The 11,318-nt window shown below is 38.8% G+C and overlaps 2 protein-coding genes across 2 annotated transcripts in view; one reads left to right on the top strand and one right to left on the bottom strand.

Moving 5' to 3' along the window:
* LOC107558056 (max dimerization protein 3-like) overlaps positions 1-4,545 on the top strand; it is a 7,374-nt gene extending 2,829 nt beyond the window's left edge. Inside the window, exons 3-6 of the mRNA XM_016241666.1 lie at positions 685-714; positions 1,111-1,225; positions 2,649-2,814; positions 3,174-4,545. Coding sequence (XP_016097152.1) covers positions 685-714; positions 1,111-1,225; positions 2,649-2,814; positions 3,174-3,289 — 427 coding nt within the window. The 3' untranslated portion in view covers positions 3,290-4,545. The remainder of the gene's footprint in view (positions 1-684; positions 715-1,110; positions 1,226-2,648; positions 2,815-3,173) is intronic.
* A 343-nt stretch (positions 4,546-4,888) lies between these two features.
* On the bottom strand, positions 4,889-10,229 carry LOC107558055 (PRELI domain-containing protein 1, mitochondrial-like). The gene is made up of 6 exons (XM_016241664.1): positions 10,068-10,229; positions 9,192-9,313; positions 8,809-9,034; positions 6,119-6,232; positions 5,779-5,857; positions 4,889-5,676 (listed from the first exon to the last, which is right to left on the bottom strand). Exons 1-6 carry the CDS (start codon positions 10,188-10,190, stop codon positions 5,555-5,557), a joined length of 786 nt encoding a protein of 261 aa, XP_016097150.1. The 5' UTR covers positions 10,191-10,229; the 3' UTR covers positions 4,889-5,554.
* Positions 10,230-11,318: the final 1,089 nt, after the last annotated feature.

Genomic DNA, 11,318 nt, shown 5'->3' with positions numbered 1-11,318 from the left:
CAAAACTCGCGTTTGAATCATCAGTGGCAACGAAAAACACAGTGGCCTAGTGTGAGGGGAAGCCCCGGCTTAGCGTGAGCTGAGGCGGCAGGCTTGAGAACGGCGCGGCCGGCGGATCCGACAAAAGAGCGACAACCACATGTGACGACTCCGGGCTGGACTCTGCTATCGGATATCGTCCTCTTTTGGAAGACCAAACAAAGTAGTTTCGCTTTCACAATGAAACACAGCGCCTTCACGAAATGCCGACAGAGGCAACAATACTACAGCGAGAATAAAAGTTACGCCTTCTTTCTTTGTGTGAACATTTGGGCAGCGTTATGCAAATCTTCCCACATAGTGATGTAGACATGTGGGGGCATGTTAGAACGAGCCGTTTTAGGTAGGTGTGGCTGACTCTTAACTTTTATAAAGAATATCTCTTTGGATTTGAGACTTTAGTCTTTGCAACTTTACAGATCTTCTTTATGCACCAAGAGCTTGTAACACTCCAAAGAGATAGGAAAAATTGAAATCGCATCATATGACCCCTTTAAGTACTTTTAACTGAAGGTCAATCTAATCAGATGGTATTGGCTACAAAATGTGTATCCACACAGATCATATGCAAATAAATGACTAATATATTTAATATGAACAAATCAAATGTTATAGCTAAATAAAGCTATTTGTTCTTTGTTTCAGGTCTGTTCACAATGAGCTGGAGAAACACAGGTAACCAAGTCTTATTTTGCATTCTGTCCTTCAATTCAGCAATATTGCAATGGTGCTGTTGTTCAAAATAATAGTACAGTTTTTCAGTAATTCAGTCCCATCGGTGTGGGAGTTGCTATTGAGTAACTTAAATTTCAGACCGATTTTGCCAAATTAAAAAGCATCAAGCTTTAAAATGCTATGCTCACATACTCTGGTCTGTAATGCATGAACACTGATAACATACAAATAGTGAAAAGTCCCAGTGCCATTGGAACGCTGTTTAGCCAATCAAATTTGAGTACTGGAACTAACGGTTGTATAATACATTATATTACAAATTTAAGCTGAGGTGAAATGAAATGTGGTTTTGCATACGTTTAAATGTTATGTTGCTGCATGTGTTTGTGGTTGTAGGAGAGCTCAGTTAAAACATTGTTTGGAGCAGCTGAAGCAGCAGGTTCCTCTGTCCTCAGATTCAGCTAGAAACACAACCCTCAGTCTGCTCCGACAAGCACAGCTGCACATCAAGGTGAATCACCTTGACCATACAAAAAAATATTAAATATAAATTCTTGTTTTTAGGCTATAGTATAAAGACAACCATTTATTTTTAGGTTTGTCACCCTAAAAATGTTTTAACACCTTTACTGCATAATTTGTGTATTTTGCCCTTTGAATTTCTATGCTTTTAGGCAAAAAAAGAAAAGAAAGTTGAGACATCAAATTCATTTCCACATTTTAATACTTAAATGATGATTGATAGTGAAATAAATGTTAATATAATTTAGGGACTTTTAGTGGATCTGATTAAAAAGTGCATACAGTGGGCATTCTGGTGGAACATCCCAAAGCATCAACCCAGTGAATGGCAGCTTTATGAAAATAATGATGAGTATAGGGAACAGACATAAAGTTCAATGAAACTGTTGTATTCCCAACATGCATTTAATGCTTTAATGCTTATTAAAGGGTTAGTTCACCCAAAAAAGAAAATTCTGTCATTAATTACTCGCCCTGTCCCTCACGTCATTTCAAACCCGTAAGACCTTCGTTCATCTTCGGAACACAAATAAAGATATTTTTGATGGAATCTGAAAGCTGTCTGACCCTCCCATAGACAGCAATGCAACTGAAATGTTTCCAAGTCCAGAAACATGGCAAGGAGATCGGTAAAGTAGTCTGTGACATCAGGGGTTCAACCGTAATTTTACGAAGCTACAAGAACTACGGTTGAACCACTGATGTCACATGGACTATTTTACAGATCTCCTTGCTATGTTTCTGGACTTGGGAACATTTCAGTTGCATTGCTGTCTATGGGAGGGTCAGACAGCTCTCAGATTCCATCAAAAATATCTTAATTTGTGTTCCGAAGATGAACGAAGGTCTTACGGGTTTGAAACGACATGAGGGGGAGTAATTAATGACAGAATTTTCATTTTTGGGTGAACTATCCCTTTAATGTAAGGTAAAGTAGCGTCTTTGTGATTTTGTTGGATTTGATTTCTACTGTTACTCAGCGAGTTTGCTTCTGTTTCTTAGAGTCAAGCTTAAACCACATATAAAACAATCATGTAACACATCTCATTTGTGGATGAATGGCTGTTAGATTGAATAAAGTTTATTAAAAAGCAAAGAAAGTTACTGTACTTATGAGTACTGTTGTTTCCCTTCATACACAGTGCAATAATGGCAGCCTTGCATGCAGTTCTTGAAGCACCCACAAAATGCCGCCATTTATTGGTGGATCGCTATTACAAGAATGATGTCCAATTTTTAATAAATGCTTAAATATTAAATGACACAAATGTTATATCATGCATTTACTGTGAATGGTTTAGGGTTTTTGTCTGCCAGCAAAGAAAGGAGCTAACCTAATGAATCAATTAGAGAAATGTGAAGCAAGTCGTTCTGATCCTGGTGATCAGGTGGGTCTTCATGTGCGCTTGCAGAAGCTGCAGGAACAGGACGAGCATGCAAAGCTGCTGAAGGATCGTCTGCGCTGGGAGCAGAGAGAACTGCGCACACGGCTGGAGAAACTGCAGGGCGGTTCAGAGAGGATGCGTAACGACAGCCTTGGCTCTGCTGTGTCCTCCGAGAGATCCGACTCTGAGAGAGGTGATCATCAGACGGCCAAGATGATCAGATTCTTAACTAGCGTTAGATTTTCTGTGAGCTCAATATGAGCTTTCAGAGTTAAAAAAGAATATATATATATTTATATTGTTATTATGATCAGTAACTAACTTAGCTAAAATGTGCATCCTGAGATGCTTGTAAAACTTATATCAACTCATCTACTCCAACTTGCCTATTTCTTTGATTTAATTGAATATTGAATTTACTTTAGAAATCCAAATGATAAATATTCAAAGACACCTGTTTTATGTCTTGAGATTTAGTTTTTGTTCTTAAGCCTATTGGGTGGTAGAGTAAATAGTCACATGAGTTGTTGATCATATTTGCTTAAATTGCAGAGGACGTTGAGATTGACGTGGAGAGCATGGTGTGGACTCTGGAATCAGATGGACTGGGCTCATCACATGCTGGGGTGGACCATAGCTACTCTACCTCTGATCACAACTGGTTATGACCCTCCCAGATCTACAAATGACACGGAACGGGATTAAATGGATGAGGGACTGAGGGAAAATGTTTGATGGGCTTTACCATCGTCACCACAGAACAGCCTTATGTTGCTGCCATGCTGAAAACATCAGCCGGAAACAACGTCTAAGCATGACTGGAATTTATTTTGTGTAGTGTATTCTTTACACTAATGGCATTATGGTGCTCTAGTATGCTATACACTCGTGAGATTCAAGTGTGACAAGTTTGGTGATGCTTTATTTCCACAGAATGATTTTTTTAATTTTTTTGTCTGGATTAGTTATGATCACATTGTACCCGCTAGTTGTCTTCTATCCAGCTAATGAGCTTAACTTTAGGGTCAGCCTGCAGTACACATTGGCTTGCACTTAAATGTTAATATCCAGCTTATTTTGTTTAAGTTGAGTTTTGATACATTGCACAAAGCATACGCATGAGCACTTGTGATGTCTCCTTAGATGTGTGGTGTTCCTTTCAGGTTTGCTAATGTGTGAAATTGCAGATCATGTCAATGCATCTTTCACTTTAAACTTTTTTTTTCTAATTGGAAAAAAAAAACTGGGGAGGCAAATTCAAAGGTTGTGATGCAATTCATAGGGAAAGACTTCTTTCCTTTACAGCCATGCATTTATTATTTGCTATTGGGTAAAGGTACAGTTGGGTTTGAAATGATGATTGTTGAACTGCTATCTGTATCATCTTGATGTTTAATTTTTACGTACTTTTTACTGTTTTATTTTGGTCCTGTGCTTTGGTTCACTTTAGAGAATCAAAGTTGGTGCTATTCAAACACCCAACAACAAGCTACGTTGAGCCCTAAGAAGCCTGAAAAACAGGAAATAGTTGTTTTTCTTTGTACAGTGGATTTTCAGCAGTTTAATCCATTTTCCCCTAAGAAGTGTTAGTCTGCTCGTGTGAAAATTCTTTATTTTTTTATGCATACCTATAAACTGCAATTCAGTATGTTGGTAGTATTGACAAAATACATGGGCTGTATTTGCAAACTGTTCAGTTATCTGCTCATATCAATCATTTATGCAAACTATTATGAACATGCCTTTGTTTTCAGATGTTTGTACAGTAATTGTGTTAATGTACACAGCAACACGTACATTGTATCTACAGTTCTGAACACCAAATGCCTTAGGAACTATTCGTATGTGATTGGACCAGGAACACCTTTGTATTTATGTCTCTCCTTGTACTCCTATGTAGCATTTTATTCTTTTTTTACCAACATAAGCCTTTTGTACAAATAAATATTTTATGTATTTAATTTGACTTGTCACTATGATTTTGTATGCTGTACGTTATTCATTTGAAACTGGGAACCTGGCTGTATTACATTAGTCTACTGTTTCACCTACATATCAGACCCAACCTGATATGTCAAAAAGTCTTGGAAAAAAACAACCTAGTATTCAGTCATATCAAACCAAAGCTCTTCCTGATTCTGAGCATGCTGGTCTATTTTAATGCTATGGTTTCATTTCTGAAGAAAATATAAGTGGTGTGGTAAAAGCTTTACAAGATTTACTTTATCTGCTTAAATTATGCCATTAAATGAAATGAAAGGACCATGTCAGATAGAAAATATTTATTGGTAATAGCTATTGATCACAAACAATTAAGAGCTATAAGACATTATGCAAGCTATCATACCCTTTCATTAAACAAATGCGTTTCTTCTTTCAGACACTCAACATCCAACATGTTTTGACAACTTTCACACTTGTAATCAGACATTGCCGTCCATCCAGTGCAATACTTTCTGGCATATGCTCTCATGTGCCAAAGATCAGACTCTAGATATCACGCCGGCAATGACTGCTGGAACTGTGGACCCATCAATGCAGATAGAACTTCAATTTGAAGCAATGAATCACATTTGCTAAACAAGGCAGATTACAGACCTCAGTGTGAAGTGTGAATATGAAGATTCAGAGAGGCCATGTTTGAAATACATCAACAAAATCAGATAAATTAAGAAATTAATTTAGATATAAAAAAAAGCAAACATCTCAGGAGCAGGTGGAGGATGGTGCTGTATCAAATCAAGTTTACTGGAGAATTTCAGTCGAAGAGAACATGGGCTTCACTAAATGCATTCTGAGAATCTAGACAGGCACGATTTGATCATCTCAGCTCCTGGCTAAATGCATCTCACATCCACGTCTGTGCCCAGTGTGATGGGGCCCTTTTCAGAAATGCTGGGAGAGACTGCGCCTCCTCCAGGCGTGTGCGCTCATCATACATACTGCTTCTTTTGAGCTTGAGAGGCTAAATCTTTCGCCTTCTCTTTGGCAGCGAGTGCGGTTTCTCTTGCCTTCACAGTTGCAGTTTCTGCCAGCGTTCGTGTAGGCAGTTCACCTGTGCGGTAATGAGATCTAGCTTAGCCAACCATGTTTACAATCAAAATGAATGACACCATTAAGCAGTTACTGCATGCTTGAACTCTAGCTGGCATCTTACCTTGCATCTTGGCCAGGACGTACTCAAAACCTTTCATGGTCTTTGTAACGTTGCTCTTAAACCGGGCAAGACCAAATTCCTGAAAATGGGATGGAAAGCAAACTGAACACTCCTTGCTGCCAAGTGTTGTGGAAGTTCCAGTGAGGTCATTTAACTGCAGACTAAACAACTGTTAGCTATAAACACCACGCGTGACGCATGTCTTCTGCATCAACCCGACGATCCAGGCTGTAGAATGTTACTCAAATGTATTTAAACAGATCACATACACTACTGTAATAAAACTTTCTTTGAGATCAATATAACCACATGTTGCTTAGACATCCTTTCACCCGCTGACCTGAATCGCTCTAGTGAGGCCGTACAGTTTGGAGGAAATCCAAGCCTCTCTCTTGATCTCGGTCCAACTGTTGTCATCGGGGTTCACTCTGTACACACAACGTTCTTCAATACTCTACACACAGAAAACACAGTTAACCTCATGTAGTTCATGTCTAGTCAGGCCAGTTGATAATTAATCATAGCCAGTCCAGGAATTCATACAAAATAACTATATTATGGAAGTAAAATAAAGTGTTTTTGAATGTTGAATTGCACTGATTGCAAAAAAAAAAAAAAAAAGGATTTCAGCCCCTAAAAATGCAAGCCCTGAAAATACAATGCATTCAAATGCAAGCACCGTTAATGCAATGCATTTTTGGCTTCAATTAGCCACATGCTTTTTTGTTTCAAATACAGTTCTCATTTTACTTCCATACTACAGGTACATCTCAAAAAATTAGAATATCATGAAAAAGGTCAATATTTTTTGTCACTCATTTCAGAAAGTGAAACCCATATATTATATAGATTTATTACACAGAGTGAAATATTTCAAGCTTTTATTTCTTGAAATTTTGATGATTATGGCTTACAGATAATGAAAACCCAAAATTCAGTGTCTCAGAAAATTAGAATATTACATAAGATTAATTAAAACAAAAGGATATTTTAAACAGAAATGTCAGGCTTCTGAAAAGTATGTTCATTTCTATGCACTCATTACTTGGTTGGGCCTCCTTTGGCATGAATTACTGCATCAATGTGGCATGGCATGGAGGCTATCAGCCTGTGGCACTGCTCGGGTGTAATGGAAGCCCAGGTTGCTTTGATAGCGGCCTTCAGGTCATCTGCATTGTTGGGTCTGGTGTCTCTCATCTTCCTCTTGAGAATACCCCATAGATCTGACTTTGTCTCTGGTTCAGGAGTGGCTTGACACGAGGAATGCGACATATGTAGCCCATGTCTAGGATTCGTCTGTGCGTAGTGGCTCTTGATGAGCTGATGCTAGCCTCAGTCCACTCCTTGTGAAGCTCCCCCAAATTCTATCTGGTGCACCTTTTCCTACCACACTTTTTCCTTCCACTCAACTTTCTATGAATATGCTTGGATACAGCACTCTGTGAACAACCAGCTTCTTTAGCAATGAACTTTTGTGTCAATGATTGTCTTCTGGACAACTGTCAGTTCAGCAGTCTTCCCCATGATTGTGTAGCCTACTGACCCAGACTGAGAGACCATTTAAAGGCTCAGGAAACCTTTGCAGGTGTTTTGAGGTAATTAGCTGATTAGGGTGCGACACCATGACTTTCCAATATTGAACTTTTTCACAATATTCAAATTTTCTGAGACACTGAATTTTGGGTTTTCATTATCTGTAAGCTATAATCATCAAAATTTCAAGAAATAAAGGCTTGAAATATTTCACTCGGTGTAATAAATCTATATATGGGTTTCACTTTCTGAAATGAGTGACAAAAAAATATTGACCTTTCTCATTTTTTTTTAGATGTACCTGTATATTCACTGGGTACCATCAGGTGAAATATTATTCATCTTTTGTCTGCAATTTTCAGCATGCTGTGCTTTAGTTAAGAGGAAGAGAAGCGTCTTTAAATTCATCCCATTTAAAGCACCTCTTTGGCCACTGTGTCACCTCTTCTAATTTTGAGCATATCACCAAAAGCTATTTGCATCTTTAAATTATTCATTAATTTTTGAATTATCCATTAATTATTTTCTTTAATCCACAACATTCGGAGGACAAATTAAAGGGGTCATATGATGCGATTTCAATGTTTCCTTTCTCTTTGGGGTGTTACAAGCTCTTGGTGCATAAAGAAGATCTGTAAAGTTGCAGACTAAAGTCTCAAATCCAAAGAGATATTCTTTATAAAAGTTAAGAGTCAGCCACACCTACCTAAAACGGCTCGTTCTAACACGCCCCCACGTCTACATCACTATGTGGGAAGATTTGCATAACGCCGCCCAAATGTTCACGCAAAGAAAGAAGGCGTAACTTTTATTCTTGCTGTAGTATTGTTGTTGCCGCCGCCATGTTGTGAAGGCGCTGTGTGTTTCGTTGTGAACGCGAAACTACTTTGTTTGGTCTTCCAAAAGAGGACGATATCTGCTTCGTCATGCCTGAAGCTGATCTGTGCTGGTCCTGAGGAATTACATCAACTTTGTGCCGTGGATCGCCGGATCGGCTTTCACCGTGGATGAAGCGGAGTCTAGCCCGGAGTCGTCACATGTGGTTGCTGCAGGCATCACAATATGGTGAGGGGCGTAACATTTCCGTCACACGCTTGAGGTATTCAGCCAATCACAACGCACTGGATAGCTGGCCAATCAGAGCACACCTCGCTTTTCAGACCGATGAGCTTTGTAAAAATCTACGCGTTTCAGAAAGGCGGGGCATAGAGGAGAAACAATAATGTACAGTATGGGGAAAATAGTTTTTTTTTTTTACCTTAAACCACTTAAACACATTTCATTACACCAAATACACAAAATAATGTTCTTTTTAGCAACATCATATGACCCCTTTAAGTGCTTATTGTCATAAAAATACTGTCAGAATGCACAACAAACGAATGGTCCTAAAAATAGGCTTAATTTGTTTTTGTGACAAATATAAATCCTTATTTTGGATTTATACTTGTTCCTATTGATTTTGGGTTGTAATAACACTCGGGCATGGCGGCCCACCATCACACGAGTGTGGCTGATGTTCCAGGTGAGAGTGGTCATGGTCCTGCCCCGAGGATCCACTACAGAGTCCTCAATGATGTAAGCCTTCTGTGCCATGTGAGCAGGCAGAAACCTCTCCGCCCAGCGAGGAGCTCTGCTTGTTTTGGTCAGGAGACGTCTGGAGATCAGACAGTTGTCCGGAGTGACTTCCCGAAATATGATGTCTTCAGTTAAAACATGATTACTGAGGAATAATAATACAGAAATGATAAGGAATCAAATATACAGTGGCTACAAAACTAAAAATATAAGACAACAATAGGAAATCTTGCACAAAAAAAAAATGCAGGAGTTGTATGAGGGTATCTTTAAAAGAAGACAGATGTGTATATTTGTAGTACCTGTAGGGGTTGGGGTATCTCTGCCAGAATGCCAAAAACACTTGGTCCCATGAGCTCTTCAGAAAGCCTGCACAGCTGAAATACTTCACCATTGTTCCCTCACAACCTGCTTGTGCTAAAAACTGCAACAAAGCACAAACACAGCAACTAGTTGATAACTGAAGAATACTAGCTAAACTAAAGAATACATGTAAGACAGAAACGAGGAAAGCTTAATTATGATATGCTGAATAAGAGTTGTTTTAAATGAGTATGTGCAACTGTTCTAGTGGCGCCCAAAATGTCTTGCAGGTTATCTTATACTAATGATAGTCAAAAATGCAGTCTATGCAGACAACTCGTTTGACGTTCAGACTAGAATGTTAACAAAAGCTGTTCAGAAAGCAGCGGAGTAGGTTTCGTGAAGATCCAGATAAGCACTCTGTTATACCATAACGCCGGAGACATAAGACAACAAGACAACAAGCTCACTGTGTGATGAGACTACGATGCGCAGAATGGCAAGTTAATCAAGTGACTGGATTGTGATGCTATGATGGACAAAAACGCTGTTTAGGTACACAGACCACTGGGTTTTGACAAGATATGGTGCCTACAAATCCTAGACGGCCATAGAATTACAAGTTGTACGGCTACCTAAAAGATCATTAGATAATTGTATTATTAATAGGAGAAGTAGTAGTGGTCACAAGTATTACAGAAATGTAACCCTGCGCCTTCACTTCGGCTAAACGTGCACCGCTGGAGTGGATGAGATGAATGTCATGCAGAAGCGCTGCTAGCTCGCGGCTAACGCATGTTTAACTCGCTCTCTCTCTCTCTGAATGAATGAGCTGGTTCTACATGAACATGAATGCGGAGCGAAGGAGGACTTACCAACGTAAACAGAAGACGGGGCGCGTAACGAAGTGATTTTTCTCTAGTTCTGCATTTCGTGATCATCCCCCGTGCGCCTCGTCCGTCCACATGACTGCACGTAACTAGAGAGAGGAAGGTCATGGTCACTTACGACACTTCCGGAAGACCACGCGCTTAGAAGGGGAGGCTTTGTCATAACGTGCAGTGGCGGTTCTATATGGGGGTAGAATTGTAGCTTTATTCTAAATAAATAGATTATGATCCACAAATAAATGTAAAGAGATTAACAAAATTAAACATATTGACGAATAAATAGAATTAGATCCACAAATAAATAAAATGAGATTTGCAAATAAAAAACATATTCACAAATATCTTTTTAAGTCACAAACACAACTTTACACAACATTAATTTGTGAATCGCGTCCCGTGCATTTGTAGATCGCTGCACCCATTTGTGGATCGCTCGCTGTGCATTTGTGGATTTTGAAACATTTCTAGCATCCAGACACACACCAATCCACAAATGCGTGGACTCCACCCACCGTTTACTCAAGCCAATCAGATAACAGCCTCACTTCGCTGACCAATCGTTGCACGTTCTCGCTATAGCCAATCACGTTTTTGTGAATTTATTTCATGTTTGTGAAACGCTAAGATTTACTTGTGGATCTCATTCTATTTATTCGTCAATATGTTTAATTTTTGTTAGTCTCTTTACATTTATTTGTGGATCATAATCTATTTATTTGGAATAAAGCAACAATTCTACCCCCATAGTTCTACATTGAATTACAACCTGGGCGAGACCCCCTTCGAGCGCCCCCCCTCCCAAAAAAAACACACACAATTTTGCACAAACAGTTATATTTTATTATAACAACATAAGTGAAAGAGAAAATTATATTTCTCAATTGCACAAATCCTTCATTAGAACATTTGAAAAACACACTTAAGAGAATCCAGTTATTTAACTATTGCAATCACAACAGGAAACACACTTTTTAAGGTGCGCAATCTCCACCTCCAACATTGCCAAAAGACAATGAACACAATTCTGCACAAAATATGACAGTATAAGTTATCAGAACTTAAAGGGGTCATATGATGCTGCTAAAAAGAACATTATTTTGTGTATTTGGTGTAATGAAATGTGTTTTATGCGGTTTAAAGTAAAAAAACACATTATTTTCCACATACTGTACATTATTGTTTCTCCTCTATGCCCCGCCTTTCTGAAACACGTCGATTTTTACAAAGCTCATCAGT

Source organism: Sinocyclocheilus grahami, unplaced genomic scaffold (assembly GCF_001515645.1).
Source record: "Sinocyclocheilus grahami isolate Dianchi unplaced genomic scaffold, SAMN03320097.WGS_v1.1 scaffold630.1, whole genome shotgun sequence".
Taxonomy (NCBI): Eukaryota; Metazoa; Chordata; class Actinopteri; order Cypriniformes; family Cyprinidae; genus Sinocyclocheilus; species Sinocyclocheilus grahami.
Note: the sequence above shows the minus strand (reverse complement) of the source record. Positions and strands in the feature narration are given on the sequence as shown.

What these genes read in the sequence shown, in the direction of transcription:
- LOC107558055 (XM_016241664.1), bottom strand. Translation starts at nt 10,190, where the DNA reads ATGACCTTCCTCTCTCTAGTTACGTGCAGTCATGTGGACGGACGAGGC. An exon ending in TCAGCCACACTCGTGTGATG is followed by an intron (nt 6,233 to 8,808) that starts GTGGGCCGCCAT and finishes TTCTGTGTGTAG; the next exon opens with AGTATTGAAGAACGTTGTGT. An exon ending in CGTCCTGGCCAAGATGCAAG is followed by an intron (nt 5,677 to 5,778) that starts GTAAGATGCCAG and finishes ATTACCGCACAG; the next exon opens with GTGAACTGCCTACACGAACG.